The sequence below is a fragment of the Netta rufina genome, assembly GCF_964035555.1.
Source record: "Netta rufina genome assembly, chromosome: 3".
In the NCBI taxonomy this organism is placed as follows: Eukaryota; Metazoa; Chordata; class Aves; order Anseriformes; family Anatidae; genus Netta; species Netta rufina.
Window position 1 is genome coordinate 27024762 of NC_140125.1, and position 21127 is coordinate 27045888.

Consider the following 21127-nt stretch of genomic DNA (forward strand, 5'->3'; position numbering starts at 1 on the left):
AGGAAAAGAGATTTGAGACACCACGTATCATATTCCTTCTGCAGGGAGGACTTTTTTTTTTAAAACAGAAAATTAAAAAACCAAACATTTTTATTGACTGTACTGTAGATAGCTGTACAGAGTGTAAACTTTAATATTTCACCAGATATGTGAACAATTCTGGAGAAAGAATTATCAAGCACCTTCATTTCAACACATTTTTGATATTTACAGTAAGACATTCCTGATTAAGTGTATGAGTAAAATGAATTAAAAGTTATAAAAAGTTATACAAAAAATCTTTAAAATGTTTACATTGCTATTTTATGATAAATATACAATTAAAGAGGAAGATGCCACAGTTAAGACTGTGGCTCTCTAGGAAGCTTAACTGTAGTGTCTGAAGGAGTGAGGAAACAGGGGTGTTAATAGCTTACTGCTCAGATCACAACATTATTGTGAAATGTGTGCTGATAGAAGTAGGCTTGCACATAAGCTTCCTTCCCAACACAAACTGTAGAAGATACGCTTCACTCTTAGCTTTGTACTGCTACTTTGACATTAAGAATATGGATTTTGATTTTGCCTCTCATCTCCAAACTCATTTGTGATGTTGAAAACATGCTACAATTTTCCTTAGACTTTCAACATACCTTTTTGCTGTTACTGAACACTGGCACACAAACGGGACATAGCTTTTTGTCTTTTGAGCACTAAGACACAACTGACCTTTCTGGAAACCAGATTTTTAACTTTCATGTTTCACATCGCCTATGACAAGGCATGATGTGATTTGCTTAAGAAGAAGGATAGCTACGAAGAAGCTCTAAGATCATTCTCAGGCTTATAGACTCAAACATAAAAACATTATTTTTAAACTTCTCAGGAAACATATATGACTTTCTCTCTTTAAGAAAAACAAACACCTCCAAATGAATCAACATCCATTCTTTGATGAACTATCATAAATCAAGATCTATGTCTAAAGTTTGTTTAGTGGATTTTAGGAAACTACTCCAGAATCCACATCAGACAGAATTAAAATAAATCTCTCAAAATCCAGCAAAAACTTCAAATACATCCACTGAGCAGTGCTGACTATCAAGAATCACATGCTGTGGAAAGGGATCATGAGGTTAGTGAGAACTACCCTTGCAGCATGTGGATAAAGTATTTCTGTAACACAAGAATCAAAAATTTAGATTCAAGTTTTGAAAGTGTAAAGACTAGTAGTGGGAATGAATGGAGTTAGGCATTAAATCTGTGCTATTACTGGGTGTTCCCACCCACATCTATTCATCCTTGGGACCCCTGGCTGCTTCTCTGCTAAAGATAGAGCCCAGTCATGTATGTGAAGGGCTAAGCACACCATACCACTGTGCAGATAACCTCTGCATGCTTCAAGGTACAACCCAGTCTCAGAATCACACCACCCTCCATTCTATATTCAGTACTTCAATTTTCTCAAGGCACACTTCCTCCTAGCCCAGCACAGGTGCAACTAGGGCACCCACATTTAAATTTAAAAGCACGAAGGTAGAATTACAGGGAATAAGATTGAGCTGGACCCAAGCTGACTAGCTCTGTCTTGCCTAACTGCTACAAAACAGTCATTGCCTGTGTGTGTCTGCGTACGTACATTGTTGCTTGCTGTCAACAGCATGCAGCATTTATCTTTAGGGCCTGATTGTATTTATAGAACTAAATTTTTTACAGCACATTTCCAAAAAGTGCCTGCCACTAGAAAGCTTGTTTTAATGCTCAGTTTCTTTCTATACAATCCACTCCAACTGTGTTGTCAGGGCAGCGGCAAGTACGGCCTCCTGGGGTAGCCAGGCAGAGGTGAGTACAACCACCATTATTCACTGAGCAGTAATTGTGTCCTGAAAGAGAAGAGACGTAAAATGTTGAAGAACAGCATTAACAAACACACAAAAAATCCAAAACACATGTACAGAGAAAGTGTAGATTTTGTGACTGCACTGGAAAACAAGTCAGAACAAGACAGAGTGAAACAAAACTATGCTTTGGGGAGATGGAATTCATCATATCCCCTGTGTTTGCTTCTGATATTCCCCTCAAATAAAGGTTCAGATATAAGGACAGAGCAGGAGAGGCAACATGAAAAAAATAGCCTGTTTCTGAAACGTACTTCATAAATTGGCTGAGTGATCACAGACATTAGAATGAAGAGAGGATGAGCGAAGAAACAGGGGAAACGCAACACATGAAGACCAAATCTAAAAGGCCACAGGATATCACTCCTGGAGAGCACCCAGTACAAAAACATTGAGGAATGATTTATGAAAACAAAATAATATTGGGGGTATGGGGAGGAATGCATTAATGTTGAGGGTAAAACGAAAGATCTACACGGAGTGGATTTTGAGGACAAAGGTATCAGTCAAAGAAGGAGGAAAAGCACTTGAAATAGACTGATGAGACAGAAGTGATGCCACCAAGGTTACTACCATTATATGCACTTAGTTAGTGCACACAGTGTTATTTTGCTACACAGTGCCTATTACTATGGAACTATTAACTTGTTAATAATTAACCAATAGCTAATAATTAGTCAACCACATAATTAATAGTATTAACTAGTAATAAAATAACTGGTTTCTTAGTTATGATATTCATATGCATTTTTAATGCTCTGAACCATGGATGCAATTAAGTTACATTTTTTTCTATACATGTTGAGTAACTTGAGTAGAAACTATCTCAAGGTTTTTTTTAGGCCTGAAATTAAAATACCACACCTCCTGTAATTCTAGCCACATCATAATAATAAAAGGTAAACTCATCTCCTAACTGTGATTTGATAAGAAGAACATAACTGAACTGTGGTATTGCTTCCCAAAGAACAAATTGTTATTTCAAGGTTATCAACTTCTCTTCTACGCTTCACAAGGGCATTTTCAATAGAGTAGCTGAAAAAACTTAACATTCAACAGTACAGAAAGACCAGTCCCACCCACTCTACCACCTGCTGTTTTCTGAACAGTCTCATTTTAAAATTACCAATCTTCTTAAGGACGAAAGACCATGATATTTCTATAGTTCAAAGTTTATATTCTATAGTTCAAAGTTGTTTTGTTTTGTTAAAGTAAATAAGCTCTAAGTACAAATATAGCATTCAATTTCGATGATGACAAGATAGCAGCTTTTGCCATATCAGATTTTCATTTTGATCATACACCTGTCCTTCCATACAGGAAAGAACAGGCCCCTTCTCTCCCTATTCTGGTTTGATATGGCAACCACAATAACTGCTTCTATAAAAACACATACATATGTGATTTTCAGTAACTCAGAAGACACAAATCTAAGCAATAACTAGATTTAAATAACCATCTATATCAGTTGGAAGCCTTTCCGTGAGAGCTGCTACTAAGCTCGTTTACAGGCTAAGGTGCTGCACAGCTGGAAAAAAAATGTGAATTACCTCCTGGGCACTGAGCAAAGGCTGTGGTGATTCCATAGAGGCGGGAGCGCTTGTGAGGCTGGAAGTTATCATTTTCTGTCGAAACCATGCGATCCACTGCTACAACAGCATCCCTGCCACATACAAGAGAAATGAATGTATAAGTACAGGGAAAAACAAAACAAAAAAGGAAAAATCTGGAAGTGCCTCATTTTGACTAGTAGGAAGTGATGCCAGAATAAAATTCCACCAAGACCTTAACTTTCCATGGACAACTCAAGTATATATATAGCCCTCATGCTAGGCAGCAAAAAGATTTAGCAGCAAGGAGCCAGCTTACTATTATTGGAGGTACTTCCAACACAGGGGCACATCTGCTAGTAGTTTTGACACATTACATATTCTGCCCCTCTGATATCTTCTGTGACATAGACTACATAGATACTACACACAATAATTACGGACAATACTGTGTTTCAGGTGAAGCATTTTATCTGAAAGGAATACAGCCGGTCCTAAGTAATTTCTTTTTTTCCTAGAAACAAAAGTGCACTCAGCTGACAGAACTGCAACACAGTTTCTCATATATCCATATGAGATATCCAGAATACATATATATCCATATATATATATATATATATATATATCCATATATATATATATATATATATATCCATATATCCAGAATAGCATTTGCCAGCTATTAGGTTCCAGCTTGGAAATAATTAAGCACATTAATAGCTCTTTTTGCTGCAATTAACAGACTCAGTTATATAGAAGTTTGCAGTTAAGTCCAAGTAACTATTTACATCAAATGAAAATACTATATATTTCCAGAAAAACATCCAGTACATGTATTTTAAATATATAAACTATAAAATCTCAATCATATTTCAATGTTTTAGTTCACTTGCAACAAAGAGTGTGCCACCAAGACAGTAAAAGTGCCTTCTTATTTCTGGTTGAACAGTCAGATAACATTGAGCATAGAAGACCTTGAGTGAATAATTTCTGCCCTCTACAATGCTGCAAGTACAGCCATAAGGAAAACATGTTAACTCCCACTCCTTTCCCAAAAATGTTCAGTTCTAAAAGCATTTTCTTAGAGGACAAACCAATGTGCTGAAAAAAGAAAACCCAGTTAACTGGCAACATCAATAGGTCAACTCTGCAGATTCACTCCGCCCTGCAACAGCTATTGCCAGGAGGAAAAAAGAAAAATGTGTGAGAGGTCACACGTGAAAAATGCAGTAAATACTTCAGTTCCTATGAGACAGGAGAACAAAATAAAGCATTCCATAATTCCTTTAGTAGATAACATACCTGCGCCAGTCCGTGTAGTATAAATTCTTCCCATAGCTTGTAACACTGAAAGGATACTGAATTCCTTCAACAATCTTTCGTCGACCAAACTGATTAGGGTTCATGCATTCCAGTCTCTTTGTACCTGCATATAGTGAAACAATTTAGTTTATTCAAAAACAAGACCAAGAGAGCTCTCAGAGGGGATAAAGGCTAAGTGTAAGCATGCAAGCACAAACAGAATAAAACTTCCTGGAAGTCTTTCGGTCTGCTGCTTAGTCAAAGCCTTTCCCATGCCAGATCTCCACACGTGCCAAAGACTGGATGGCAAAGTACCCTAGTGTTAATGTAATTAGCACAGCACCTAACTTACTGAAACACAAACATCCAGTGCAGCTACGGCTTTGCTCACATGTTGAAACCCTTGGTACTGAAACCAGCATACTCAGGCTGGGGTAGAAGCTGACAGAAGGTCTCCTCCATTCTGGAGGGATCCTTCAGCCACTAGTCAGGTTCCACCTCCTCTAGAAGGCATTTTTCAAGTACAGTTTGGTAAACATGTTCCCAAAAAGCTTGATGGGTTGGGCCACAAAGAAAGTACTGCAGGAGGAACATCCAACTTATCAATGCAAATAGGGTGTTTTAAGGTCTAGCTCTAAGTCTACTACGCACCTTGGAAACATGGCTAGAGAACTTAATTTTGAAACCCACTACGGGTGTTTAAGAGAAAAGGGGATAAGAGACTAATCTGAAATCAAAAGAAGGAGACAGGAAAAAAGAAATACAGAAAAAGGAGAAACATATGAAGGCTGGAGAAAGTCTCTTACAGTGAAAGAGAGAGCTTGATCTTTTTAATTTATCAGTAACTTGAAAGGTGACTTGAAGTATAAAAGGACATCCATAGGAAGAGATCGCTGGCAGAATCTACTGTGGCAAAGACATCAGGATGGCAAAAAAAGAACAGTTGAAATGAGGATTAGAAGTATGCTTTTTTTTTTTTTGAACAGTTAAGACACTGGCAGGAAACCAGCAATGTGTCAATGACAGAATTTCATCTCTTGATCTCTAAATACAGTATGAATTGCTTTTTCAAGGCTTGCTTCAGTCAAATATAAGCCAGACTTTACCTTACAACAGGTTACAGGGCTTAGAACAATAACGCCAAAATAATGTTCTGTAGATTAGACAGATCAGTGTTCTTTTCTGGTCTTAAACTATTATCTCTGAAACCAAAACTTCCCCAAAGGCCTAAATACTATCTAAACATAAAGCTACATGCAAGGCATACAGATATAAACCTGCTGCATCCCTGGAAAATCTGTTCAGAATTTAAATCTTCCAGCTTACACAGTCTCTAATGTGAACTCAGTGGTCATACGAACAAATAAAGCGAGATTATTAAAGCCAAAAAGCAAGGTATGAAATTTAAGACTTTTCCTAAAGAGCTATAAGCATTAATTGGCTGGGCATCTTTTCAGGATTAGTTATTATACTACTATTACGAAGATAGATTTCAACACCTATTTACCTGCATCTACCCAACACAGCATTGAGGAATAAGGATCAAATGTGAGCCCGTTTGGTAACCCCAGATCATCCTTAACAAGAATTCTTCTGTTTGTGCCATCCATGTATGAGGTTTCAATTTTAGGAGCTTCTCTGTTCCAGTCAGTCCAGTACAAGTTTCTTAAGAGAAAGAAAAAGGCAAAAATTAAGACAGTGACTGATCTCAAAGGATTGTTGTAATCAAGGAAAACAGTAAGAACACTGAAGTAACACCATCATCCCCATTAGTTAAATCCATAGGAAGGACCACACTGCCTTTGGATATAGAAGCAACAGAAGAACAGTGAAGATATATCAAATGTTATACTTCCATTAAAAACAAAGACAGAAACACACACGGCGAAATGTTTTTTCTATATTGTTTACCTAAACAATGTGTGCAATAAAATACATGCAAGATACCAGGCAAAACCACCTCTACTGAAACAGTTCTGTGGACTGGTCAAACTATACATCCCTACCACTGCTGCTCACCAGCCGTCATGCCTGCTCAAGTTAAACAGCAGCAGCATTTGGCACACATCCGTGGAATTCATTCAGAATTACATTTTTCTTGTCAGCACACCAAGCGGTATGCAATGGAAGTGATCATAGCAGACTATGGTCAGGGGAGAACCCCAGAGAAGGTCGTTAAAAAATCGTTAACCACTGATCACTAATAATAAAGTATCAGTGATTTTTTTTTCCTTGAATGTGCTTTCTAAATCTGAAAATTTACAGGGTCCCTCAAGGCAAGCACCTTTGCTTTTTTTTAACCCCTAAACCCACCCACAAAATCTGCTTTGAGACATAAGCCAGATCCCAGAGCCCCATGCTGTCAGGAGGTTTCTGCATGGAACAGGTCCCCCCTCAGTCTCATTATGCTTGTGCCTCTCCTCTTCCTTCACACTATGAAGTGTGTTTCTTTTTCCTTACTCTCTGTCACTTGATGCACATGCACAGATGTTCTCATCCCACAATTATGTGACATATAGGAAATGTTGATTTTAACATGTATTGGACAAATCTCTCAAAGTATCACGGCATTACCTAGTGGGCATTTTAGAAGTTTATTTCAAGCCTACTACACAGGACACAAGCAGGTTGTTCCATTTTTGTTTGTTATTTTAAGAAACTATAGTCCTATTATTGTCTACAGACCACCTAATACATGGACACAGAGCATACACTACTGTTAAATACATAAATGCATAAATCTATTCTATAAAACCAAGCTTTGCATGTATATTTAGAAAAGGCATCCATACCCTCTCACAGGATCCACAACAATTGCTCTGGGGTTCACCAGGCCAGTGTCAAAAAGGATGCGACGCTGGCGCCCATCCAGCCTAGCCACTTCTATTCTGTCCAGTTGAGAGTCAGTCCAGAAGATGTTGCGACCCAGATGATCTACAGCTATCCCCTCAGGACTTCCCAAGTCTGCAAGACAACAGAAAAAAAAATCAAGACTAGACATTATATTTTGTACCAATATACAGCATTGGCCTCATAAGCATTCTCAGCTCCTAACAGAGAAGTTTTCTTTCAGTTTTCTGGCTGTGGTCCAACAAAAGCCACTTCACATCAGTTGGAAGAGGAATATGAATTTTGCCTTATGAAGTTTAAATACACAGAACTTTCATAAACACAGAGCCCTTGGAGATGTGTCTGATGTATAAATAAAAGATCAATCTGTAATCAGAGAAAGACAGCAAATGCAGTGCCAATAAACACAACAAAGATGACTTATGTTACTACTGGACATGGATTTTTAAGAACGTTGCCCTGAACTGCAATTGATCTTCAGTGGCTGGGGCACTGCAGTGCCTCCTTGGTGCAGGCATGGCAAAATAGCATAACAGCTAGGCAGCAGCTTCCCCAGCTCTTCATTTCTTGCACTCTGAGTGTTGATTTACTAGGTTAATACAACAGCTAATGCAGCTAGGTTACACCATGAGAGCTGCACACCCCTCTGATTAGCGCCACGGTGCCCAAGTGCTAGCTAGAAGAAACTGCAGTCTGACATTAACAGTCTTGCCAGTCAGCCTTCTCTTCAGAACAGTAGAGTTTCAACACCCAGTGGTGTTTTACTGGTCAGGTTTAACACCTTAGCCTCCTGTGCAGGGGAACAACAAGCTCTATACCAAGACTTGAGGGCTGTTAGGTGGGCAAGAAAAGAGTATTTGCATTAGTGAGGCCTTATGAAGCAAATGGTTTGACCAAACAAGCAAGACCATTGATAAGCAGTAAACAGAAACATTCTACAACCTAGAGCTCTACACCTTTCACAGTAGATTCCTGCCTTCTCAAATACCTTCCTTCCCACCTCCAGCAAGGTCCCCTTCACTCTCCGAGCGTTGGTGCTTCCTTTCCCATCCTTGCACCTTTGGGCTTTGGCTTTCCCATTACATACGAACAAGTAAAGCAGTTTGACTTGCATTAAAGCAGAGAGAGGGAATTCCCAGCTTGATAGCTTTTCCCCCAAGCCTCCCCTGGCCCATGTTTCCCTTCTTGTGAGCACCTCCTTTATAAAAGCCATGGATTTCAGGCAGGGTTACAGCACAGATAACCTGAATTGTTAAGACTCACTTATGCTTCGTGTCTTACATTACACTGGGCTAGAATACAACTTACTCTACCCTCTCCTTAGCAAGTCAGGATCTGGAATAGATTTTTATAACTTTTAATATTCCCCCTTCTTTGATACTGGCATATGTAGCACTCCTCTGAGAACTAGATTTCATACAAAGTGTAGCCAAAACAATACACAGAGATAACCAAGCTCAAAGGACTAGAGATAATATTAGCTAACTGATGGAATTCAGATCCAGTTCTTTGTTTTTTTTACACAGCAACCCTTTTTGGAACATGTTTCAGAACTGTATGTGCACAGATTTTCTTGGACAGTTAGTTGTTCCAAAAGCAACAGGAAATAACAGATAATGACCTACTCCTTTAGCATTAGTAATTTCTAACCCACTTGAAGGATGGAGAATAAATACATGGCACTTGGAGGTTTAATTCGGCCACTGTTGAAAAGCAGCTTTATACTCTTCAAGGTTCACTGAAAAAGAGTAGGCAGGTTGTACAGGATGTAGTGAAGCCAAAGACAGGTACAAATCAATTTTAGTCCAATTTCAGTTCCAAAAGAAATAAAGAATTGCACATGATCACTCCCCAGAATAGGCAGTGGCCCTTCATACCAGCCATCTGTCAATTTTTTTTTTCAAATGCAGATCCACACATCATTTGAATGTACTGGAATGAGGGTATGTGGCAAGTTAGCCTTCTATTAATGCTCAGGTTTACTTGCTGATAGCCATGAAATAAACAGATCCCAACACAAACTGCCTTACTGGAAAAAAGGCATTTGGTCCAGAACTCCAGACAGAAATGCAACTTTTCTGTGAATTAAGTTACACAGCAGACTAAACAGCCTCTCCTCTCTCACCAGGGTGGATTAAACTTAGTCTGAACACATCATTTTGGATGTATGTTCATTGCTGAAGAGCTGGAAAAGATTAATTAAGATATAGTCTTTCAAGAGGCACAAATATGTTCCTGCACTATTGTCATCAGGCCTGATACAGTCACAGGCTCTACCCCTGGGAAACAGACAGACACATACAGCTGATAAAATTTAGGCAATTACTACAAAGAGGGAAGCTCTATTTCCTGACCTGCCTACACAGCTGCAGAGCTCAGAAAGCCTCCAAAGGCTATACAGCTGCAGGAATAGATGAGAACTGGATGGAGTGTCACAATAAAACATGTTTCTGCAAAGCAACTCCACTTGGATTGCAAGAACTTAAAAAAATAAAAAAAATAAAAGTGCATTCCACAAAAATACACATGAACAGAAGAACGCAGCAAGCAGCTGTAGCTCTCCTGAGGAAAAAGACAAATATCAAAACAAAACAAAAAAATAGTTTATGACAAGACTCATGAGTTTTCTGAGAGAGACGCATTTTTCCCATTTCCTGAAATTTTAAAGTTTGAGTTTTGGATAGCATAGAGATACTGAAATACTGAATATTCAGCCTTATATTGTTCTGATGCAGTTAACATTTCACACAGAAAGTAAAGAGCAGCAGTGTTCAACATCTCTTCAGGAATGCCACACACATCCTATGGGGACAACAGGACAACAGAAATCACGAGATGTCTTTACACACACAATATTATTTGTAGCAGATTTAAAAAAATGAAGTTTCCACATGGCATCATGTTGTAAGCACTTTGAATTACTTAGTAAGATTTTCAACTCAATCTTCGCAAATGTTGCTAAAATATTGTATACACTGCAAGACTTTCAATGCATGCACACACTCTCTCATTAGATAGACCAATTTATATCTATACAAAATCTTAATCAATAGCAATTTCCCTCACTTTTTAAGAGTACAGAATCTGAGGAAATATTTGAACAGTGGAATTTGGAAATCCTTGCCCCACTGAATCTGTATTTATACAAGCACATGCTTGCACTATGGATTAAAATCCCATTTAGATTGAACGTGTTGGGATGAAAAAGAAGTCCTAAAAATACCTCAGCCACCAAGTTATACAGAAATACCATAGTTGCTACTGTGGTTAGGGATAGCTTTAAGCCCTCCTTTATCCCTTCCCAGAGCAATGGGAAGATCCTAGCTGCTCCCCCCTCTCCACTGCCCCTGAGGGCCTGAATGGAGCCCCAGCAAACTGGCTATTCTGAAGCACATACTCCAGATAGAGATACTTAAACAGATAAAGAAAACCAAAGCAAGATTATTGTGAAGCTTTAAAACTGCTTGACCATTTTGCTAAGTCAATTTCCTAAGTTTTAGTGACAACAGGTAAAAAGAATCAAAAGCAAGGGCCACCTCCTCCAGTGACTTGACTTTACAGGTGTTCTACAATTCTGAGGATATGTGCATGCAAATAGTGCTGCTAGCTATTTTTGCTGTTTTTTGTTTTGTTTGGTTTTTTTTTTGGTGTGTGTGTGTATGATTCCCCAAACCTGTCCTTTCCCTTAACCCTTTTCTTTTAAGAAAAGTTTTTGTATTGTAGATGGTCAGGCTTGCATTTCTAATGAAAACAAACAAACTGCATTGAGCAACAGAGACCTGAGGGAAAAATACAATAACAGGACATAAGCTGTAAAAGCACCAACCCCACATTACTCTCTAGTCCAATTCTTAAAGCCCTGAGCAACTCCAAGGGTGAGAACTGAATGAGACTAATTTTACTCATTCTTACTTCACAACTTAACTGGAAGACAAGAAAACTCGCAGCTGAAACAGTTTCTAGCCACCTTTCAGCTGTTCAATCTCCAAGCCCGGGAACAGAGAGCAGGGGTTCTCCTCTTCAGCCTCCCTGCCCACCCATTACTCCCCAGCACAACAGACAGGTGACAGGCAGAGTGAAGGAGAGAAAATTCCTATACAAATTCAAATCTCAGACAGCCAAAATATTACCTACCTTGCTCGCCAGAACGAAATCAGAGTGATACCCACAGATAGTATTCAATGTGAACATACCAAATTATTATGAAATCTTTCTGCAACTCTTTAGTAGGCTTTAGTTTTGATTGCATTCATTCAACAGAAAGCTGACAATCCATCATTCTCCATTTCAAATCACAAATGCATTAAACAACAGGGATTGGCCCCAGCACATGCCCTAGGTTTTAATGATAACTCAATTCCATTGTAAGCACCAGCCATTTACTGCTACCCTTGTTACTGTCTTTTGCTCAGTCAACAAGAAGCTGTCAGTCCAGCAGAGAACCATCCCTCTGTTCTCCGAACAAGCCTATTGGTAGGTCCTTTGCAAAGAACCTCACAAAGCATTTTGAAAATCCAGCTACATTATACTTACTGAATCACCTTTATTTGCACAACCACTGACTGTTGAAAAGCTTTCATGGTTATGTAAGGCATGACTACCCTACGTTAAAACCAGCAAAACCCTAAATCAACTGTTAACATCATGTTTATTTATGCTTTTTCCTTCATGTATTTACATGTTGTAGGCATTGCATCATTGTAAGCATGAATAATGTCTCTATTTACAGCAATCAGAGCTTAGTCTACCCATATGTTCCAGCCTGCTCTTCTGCACTTTTGGGCTTAAACTTAGTTTATATAAGGAGATCAGACTTCTCACTTATCTCAATAGTGAAACGGCAATGAAGTGCTACTGCACAGGAAATGGATTTTATTTATTTATTTTTTTTACATTAGCCAGGCTTTCTGGTTATTGTTTATCAAAATAGCACTCACTTGTGATGCTACAGCTCAGGCAACAACTGCGAATTATAGATTATTAAACTCGTGTCTCTAATACCGTTACTAGGAGGTAGCAAGACAAAGAAGTTAGTCCTGTTACCTGTTTTGATGATGGTTGTTGGCTCCCCACCATGAAGGCTAGCTCTGCTGATTGAAGGGCCACTGATGTCTGTCCAATAAACCATCTTGTCCATGCAATCATAAGCAACTCCAATAATAACTTTGTCCTGTTGGTCAACATGAAAATTAGGTCAGCTTATGCTAAACAAAACAAACAACGACAACAAAAGTATTTGCCAACAGGTCAAAGTCTCAAGCCTAAAAAAAAAAAATTCTTGGAAAGAGGTGAGAGATGGGGAAGACAGGCAAAAAAAAAAAAAAAGGACAGTATGGGTAGTCATCATAGTGTAACTTAGAATAATACTTTTAGTTTCAAGTTCCTTCTAACTAGCAGTCACCATTCACTGTTCTCTTACTCCAATGAAGCACTGTAGATATTAATACTGACCTGTTGGTCTTACTTCAGTAATTTCTTTAAATGGATATGCAGAAGAAAATTCATGATAATATCTTACTTTGTTATTCCTCATCTGCTTTTTTCCCCTCTCATCCTTTCCCTTCAAGGACAGAACAATGACTTTATCAAATCTGACTGCTGTTCTGTATATTCATTAATCCATGCACAATGGCTCCATTTTAGCATTTACTTACAAAGCATTAATTGGTATAAAGTTATAGCAAAGTGAGTTCTTAAAATAAAAAATAGTTGAATGAAAAACTCTATAAATCAATCACTCTGTTAGAATAAATATGCTCAGGGACAAGGAAGCAATTTTCTGGGCAGGAAAAGGTAGGGCTGAAGTTTGAGTTTAGAGTGGAAACTCTTCTCCAAACAAATGAATGGCATTTTCTGGATAACACACTAATTTTGTATGGATTTCTGAGTTGATTTCTTTTTTATTAAAGAAGACTTAAGACTCTCATTCATTGGATGGAAAATGAAAAGGATCAGCAACTTCTTACAAAGATGGTCCAAAAACATGCATTAGAACAGAGATGGACATATTTTTGAGCCTACAATATTACTGTAGGGTACTAAATAGTCTAAATGTCTCCACACTGTCACTTCCCAAATACTGAGATAGCACAAAACAAAGACAATACCGCATGCAGAAATCGAGTGTTTAATTGAAGTTTTAATGAATAGTTACATCTTGTCTTTTGGAAGCTCTTTCCTGATGATGGTTCTAATTACACCATTTAAGCCAGACCAAGTAAGTAACAAGACTAGCTGACAAGGATTCAGAATTGTTTCTCTATATCAGCTTAACTACCCACAGTATTTTCTTTAAAGCATTGCTGCAACAGTGCTGTGGACAAGTGACAAAAGCTTGATTTTGCCGTTACATCACAGCAGAGTTTGTGGTACTGTGTACTTAACTGAATCTGGGTAATTTAGTCAGTATCTCATCTATCAGGCCAGCATGCTACCTGGTGTTGTTATCATTTATAAATACACTAATACTAGAATGAAAATAGAAATCCCAGGCTTCAGGCAAAATAAATTAATGTGATGAAATTGGAAGTGGAAAGAGTTTGTGCATGTCACAGGTGATGGAAAAGATGCATTCTCAACATCAGGGATTCATTTTCAAGGAAAAATGATTCTCAAGACAGTAGTAAGAAGTGTGGGAAAAGGATTTACCACCCACTGGGGCTGCACATGGAAAAGGAAACAAGAAAAAAAAAATTATGTATCTGTAGCCAAGAATGCTGAGAACATGAAGAGATTAAGACTTATGACAAAATTTTGAGGGAGTAAGAGGAAAACTCCATATACTGCTTTTGTAGATCTGCATTTTTATACCACAGCCAGAAATGAATAGAAAGCCAATGAAAGTGTAAGGGTAGGAGTGTTTATATCATGAGCTGTTGGAAACATATAAGATCACAAATATTACATTTTTATCTTATGATCTATTCTTTAAAGGCAAATATTTTTTTCTATAGCTCATTTTTTCTGAGTAGTCAGGTCATGGATTTTCAGTGGCAAAGTGAGACGATACTGTAATTCTAATGAAGAATAAAAACTGAATTTGGAACTTCAATTATCAAATGACATAAAAGACAAACAATCCCTTTGATCTTTGCTGCAGCTCTTCCAAGACACGTGGAATTTTATAGTAGGTTACTTACTGGAATATGCAAGAGTGCTTTTGCACCATTTTTCTTCATGTTGTTTCCCTCTAGTGGAACATGCTCAATTTTCCCACTTTGGGCGAAGAGCAAGTGTGTTCCTGGAGGCAGAGGTATCGTGTCTGGTCGAACAGAGGGCCCAATAACAATAGGGGGAGCAGCTGTGCTCAGACCTTGTTGATAGAGAAAGAAGCAGATGGGAAAAAATGAGCTTGTACAGCATAACAAGGCCTCTTGTTATTTTCAGATACAATTACAGCCAGGCTTCTTAGAAGGAAACAGCCCTATAAGTAGACACTAATAACTATAATCAGATGCAGAGAGCTTCTCATTTTTTTCCTTTGGCTGACAGAGAAGGAGCAATTGACATAAAAGGTCATTTCATGTTCAACTCTGTAATTGCTTGTTCCATCAAATGTTCAAAATCTTATTTTGCAGTTGAAGTGAGGAAGATGTAAGAAAGAACATCTTTCATTTCCTGAAACAACAGCCAGTTACCACACACCCAGAGCTGCCACAGCTCCCTGAGGGTAGAAACTATAGAGAGGCCTCTCACAGTTTCAAGGCACAAAAAAAAGTCAGAAAACCATCTTCTTAATCAGAGGCTCACCACAGTTGTCCAGATGCCCTGGCTGAAGGAAAAGCATATACTGGAGTTGTCAAAGGGCTGGGACAACAGAAGTCTGCAATGCTCCAAGTCAGTGCTATATCTCAGGGGCCCCATATTTGGAGACTGTGCACTTCAGCAGAGAGAGACACAAAAGACAAGTGCTTCAGCCACTTACATGGCGGTTGAACTCCTGGGCCACTCCTGGTGCCATCAATCTCATTTCCATCCCTGTCCACACACCAGCAATATCCAGTGCTGGAATGGCACTGAGTGGGCAGGTAATTGCCATGCTCGTCACACTGAGGAACAAACTGAGCCACTCTCATCTCTCTTTGGAAGTAGGCGCCTCCGCTTGCAAGAGCTACTTCTTGCTCATGCTGACATCTGGTCTTTTCCACTCCTGTGGAGAGAAAACAGACTGGTGAATATTTCTGTTTTAACTAATAACTCTGTTCCACTAACAGTTACTATGCATTGACGGCTTATAACATGAGTATTCTCACCACTGGAGGAACATTATTACAAACTTTAAAGGCATATACCTTCAGTGCACCTTCAGAGAGTCTGTCCTATGTAAATTTAACACATTTGCCTTAACTTCACATCATTTCAGATATCTTTCACTGTGTAATTTAAAACAGAACAAGGAGCTCCCCTGCAGCTTCCTACATTGAAAGGTCACAGACAATGTTCTCCAGCTTCTGTTTTTTTCCTAGCAGCGCATTAGCAAGAACATTCTGTTTGACTTGGGGCCCCCCAAGGTCTACTTGTTTGGCAAACACCCGTGGGCCTTAAAATGTGAGCAATTAGCCAGACCATACAGTGGGTAAAGTTTTTTTTTTTGGTAATGCTAAAAGTTGAGTTTCCCCTCAGAGGCACCAAAGAAAATTAGGACACAAGGCAGATGTTGAGTTCTCTATGGAGCCTAGGAAGCAAGTCAACTCTTTGCTCTGATGCATAATAGGTTTTTAAAGCTGAGGCATCGCGTTTGAGCCCTCATTTGATATTTTAGACCTAAGTGAGGAACTGCAGGAACAGTTTGCCCAGTGCCTGGTAAAGCACGGAAGTGAGGCTATACTGAAAACAGGAATACTATGCATACATACATACATGCATACAGATAAACGTAATATGCAGTGGCCACACCAAATGCTTGTGTATTGCTACAGAGGTTACAGAAGACTACTAACTTTCCAGTTTATCAGGAGATAAAGGGATACATTTCTTTTGTTTTCAAGTTTACTAAGCAGTCTGTACTGAAAAATACATCTCCTTGGTATTATCTGTCATGCAATAGGGAATGTCATCTAGATCAACATATCCTTTCAAATATGAAACAGCATAGTGAAATTAAGAGAATGCCATAAAAATAACATTTTTCCTTCTCTGCACAATGAAATCTGGGTCACTTTTACCTTACACTTGAGACTCATAAAGGAGTCCTGCACAATGGGAAAGACTTGTAATTCTGGGGAGTATCTTCCTGCTGTCAGTGATTTCTACAGACAGCTAGAAATACTTACCACAGTCTGTCTGATGAAGAGGTTGAATATTACACTCTCGTTTTTACATTGCCTGGTGGACAGCCAAAACCTAGCACAGCTGACCTAGAATCTAATCCCATGTGCCTACCGACTATCATGGTGTAACAGTCACACAAATATCAAAAAATAAAGGGGGGGAATATTTTTTAAATTATTATAACCAGTTATGCAAGCAAAAGCTTTGGAGGAGTTTCATGCACCTGGACACAATTAAAGCAATACAAATGTCTGGAGAACAGCTCAGTCCAAGCAAATAAAATATTTGGCCTCAGCTTTAGTGTGGGTGGTGAAGGGCCTTGAGTCAACCTACAAAATCAAACACTGAAAGAAAAACTCCATTATCTCAAATGTTGTTTATAGAACTCAAAATACCATGCAGGTAAAAGAAATGTTGATTCCAGTATGATACTTTTGTCACAACATTATTATTATTATTATTTTTAATCTAATTACATGCACCATTCCTGAGAGAAAGCAGGGGGAATACAGGGTATTGGTAAACTGACCCTCCCTGCTTCTGTTCTGCAACTCATTCGTGCCATCCTTTGAGACACCAGGAGTTCCTCCTCAGTGGGATACAAAAGCTAATGTAGAAGCTGGTCAGTTTTCCTTCCTGTCCCAAACTCCCAGAATTAGAGAAACTCAAACAGATTATTATTTTTTAAAAATTAGCAGACTAGATTAACTTTATGAAAAGGAGCTAACAAATATAAACTATACAAAGGACCATATGTGCTCCCAGCTTGGACCCAACTGTTACACACAAAATATACTGAAGTTATTGGGAACATGAAATACCAATGCCTGCTCAAATTTCAAAACAATGCTCACATTTCAATCTACAGACTTTATGCAGGAATACTGATGGAAGCTTTGAAGCGTGTTCATATTGGAATGATCAAAACCAATCTCACAAATGCCTTGGTTATGCAATTAGCTCCACCAAAGAAAAGAGATTAGTCAACCAAATTAGTTTCCAAAATCAGAACCCTGTTTCTAGAAGGCAGAGTATATTATTTATTCTTTCTAAAAATCCAGACGTGCCAGCTGGTTGGAATAATCTACTCATAATGCTTACTCAGTCATACATTTCAGAGTGCTTAAAAAACAGAAGATGGCTTAATTTTGCAAGCTTTAAGTTGTGTTAATTAACTGTCTGAAATGAGGCTAGCTATATTGCAGTCTGAAAGATGAGAGTCACAGAGTAAATAATGCTTTGTCAACCTAACAACACAAGTCAGACAAAACATACAGCAAGAATTGGCACATATTTTGGTCATACAAGGGGTACTTTGTAAGCCAGCTTTCAGACACAGACAGGGCTAGTAAGTTTCCTTTCCTTCAGTGCACCAGCCTCCATGAGAAGTTTCCTTAGAGCTCCTCCTTTAATATCCATACAGTAATATTTCATCTAGTCAAGACTCTTCAGTGATCCAGAACAACTAACACTAGAAGAGTTCTCTGGTCTCTTGACTCTTACAGGAGGAAGATTTCCTTTAACTTCACTAAGAACTAAGATCAAATAATGCTTAACTGCTGTAAACTGTGCCATTACGTCTACTACCACACCTGTTTGTAGCAGCTGGAAAATGAAGCATGCCTATTTCAAGGTTCTGTGACCTCCTCACTAGGTCAACGGAGCTCAGTAAAATCAACAAGTGGGTTCACAGTCAAATGGAAAGTTACTCTTCTTGGGAGACGCTGCGTACATCATCCTCTAAAGATAGAGAGGCTTGTCTTGGAAAATGACAACCCATGAAAGCTGACAGTAGATAAGCAACTCAGCCTGAACACTGAGCTAAGTCCTGTTGGGGTTGTGATGGGGTATATAAATAAGAATTCAGCATATACACAGGGAACACCATGCAGGTATAGAGAAGCAAAGTTATTACTCTACGTGGGATTAATAAAATGATACAAGGAATAGTGGGTCCAACTCTGGTACCCAGAGTTGGAATGGATAGTGAAAAATTGAAGCAGTGCACAGAAGGGAGCTCTGAGGAGAGAAGCTGTAGTGCAGAACAGAGAAGAAAGGCTGCTGAAGAAGTGATGCTCCATGGACCACAAAAAGTCACACTAGATACATGAAAGGGTGCACATCCTGAATTCAAGGTAAATGAATACCCTTTCTCAGAAAAATAAAACTACAATTAAATGTTTTCAGCATTTTTTTCCAGTTGTTTTTATCAACTGCCACTAGCAACACATAATTTAAAAGTCACTGAAGAATACCATGGAACTAGAAAAAATGAACTGGAAATAGCACAGATACTGAAAGTGGACCATATGAAAAACATGCGACTACACTTTCCCAACGTAAGCCAAAAAAAAAAAAAAAGGTATATGCAAACATTCAAAGTCTCTTTTGGTTATAAAGGAAAGATCTCGTAGCAGCACTGCAGAAGATAACTTATGGACTTTTTCAAAAAAAGATGGAGGCTGAGAAAATAGGATGAGAAACAGGGACATATGGGTCTTCTTCCCTTCCACTCTGTAGGGGGGGGTTGGCAGGGAGTCCGGTATGCTATATTAAATTCAATTAGCATTCAGAAATTTTTCAAGATCTGATATAACTACTCATACAGGTTTTCACTCACAAGCTAAAGGCAGAAAAGTGATTTAAAACTGTGACCAGTATGCAACCAAAGAGTACTTGTTTATTTCTCATGCGGATCACTTTATTCCCCACGTATCACAAAGAGTTATGCTGGCACTATTAACTGCTGTTCTCAGACATTGCCAGAAAAGGAAGAGGAAAAACAAAACACACTTCCCTTTGTCCATTCACTTTGCATTGCAATCCTTCACTTCCAGTGCTGCCCTGTAAGTGCATTTCTCGTGTGAAACAGATGGTGTGCAGAGGACCACTGAATGTCTCTTAATGGTCAGGCCCCCAGTCCAATAATCTAGACTTGTGTCTGTTTAGTAAACAGTGTCTGGGGTCTGCAGGGGTAAAAACACTCAGACATCTGGTTTTTGAAATGGAAAAATGAAGCGTGAGGAAATAATGAAGTGCAGACATTCTTAATAGCTGTGAGCAGCGGGGCATTCCAGCATCATTAACTCTTTCATTAACCTGCTGGTTTACTCCTACCACATCCACTCACATGCAACTCAAATCCATTTTACTTGTTAAGCCTGCTTGCTACAAGAGGTGCTGTTCTCAGTGGTAAGGTTCCACATAATAATAAAGACACCATAAAAGCAAACAATTGTACACGTTGTTCAGAAAAGGACAGGAAAAAGAACCGTATTTGGATGAATGAAACTTTCCATGCTGTTAATCACCAGGAAAGACTTCAGTGACTTGACTGAGGCTAATAAGATCAAAACCTTAGTGGGTAAAAAGGGAAGGAAAGCTCTCTAATAACATCTGAATACAATGGATTCTCTTCCGCAATCTCCATCCTGAAGCAACTTACTTTACAAATTGGGTACTAAAGTAAACTAAGCTGTTTTTTGCTAGGCTTCAGAAAGTATTTTGGTTCTAACTACTGGCAGTGATTAGCATTTGGATATACCCATTTTAAAAGCACTAAAGTTTTAGCAATAAATGACATCCCAAGGGCAGCTATTGTTCTATTAACTTTCAAAGAAGGGAGGAGTAGCTAACTTTGTTACAAACACTGCCATTGCTACCGGCCAGCAAGGCAACACAGATGCTCCGTCCCTTAGTCAGGGTTCAGCAAAAATGAGACTTATCTATAAAATTGGGGGGAGGGTGTTTTTTTTGTTTTGTTTTGCTTGTTTTTGTTTGTTTTGGTTGGTTGTGGGGTTTTTTTTGTTTGTTTGTTTGTTTTTTGTTTTTTACTCCTGCTCAGAGAATTTTGTGAACAGAACTAATTGATCCAAGTGTTTCTAAAGCACGTCTTCTACTGGTAGTACAAAACCACATTAAAAAATAAAAACAATATTAACCAATTAACAAAACCTGGCCGATCCCCACCCACTAGAACAGTAGACACAACTATACTCTCCAAAACATTTTTTTGTTACCATTAAATCCAGGACTTTGAGACATCCCCATTCAAGCTACATTTGTGTTGAGTATGGGAAAAATCAAGAAGCATCCAGGATAAAGAGTAATAACAACAAGTTACTACAAAAATACTAGACTCTACTTAGCAGTTTAGTAGACACACTGTGAAAAGGTGTTTTTCCCGAAACAAATAAACAAAAAAACAACAATACAAGTATGCTATCATGTACACTCAGAAAAAATTAAATATGCCCTGGTAGTAGAGCTAAATGGTTG

The 21127-nt window shown here is 38.5% G+C and overlaps 1 protein-coding gene across 1 annotated transcript in view; it reads right to left on the minus strand.

The window, feature by feature from the left end:
* Positions 1-202: 202 nt before the first annotated feature.
* The window catches only part of NID1 (nidogen 1), a gene marked incomplete at its 5' end in the record, with an annotated part of 42763 nt that continues 21838 nt past the window's right edge, over positions 203-21127 (minus strand). The window contains 8 exons of the mRNA XM_084283412.1: positions 203-1862; positions 3428-3540; positions 4730-4853; positions 6237-6394; positions 7522-7693; positions 12623-12749; positions 14719-14891; positions 15504-15728. Of these exons, the coding sequence (XP_084139538.1) occupies positions 1741-1862; positions 3428-3540; positions 4730-4853; positions 6237-6394; positions 7522-7693; positions 12623-12749; positions 14719-14891; positions 15504-15728 (1214 nt within the window). The 3' untranslated portion in view covers positions 203-1740. The remainder of the gene's footprint in view (positions 1863-3427; positions 3541-4729; positions 4854-6236; positions 6395-7521; positions 7694-12622; positions 12750-14718; positions 14892-15503; positions 15729-21127) is intronic.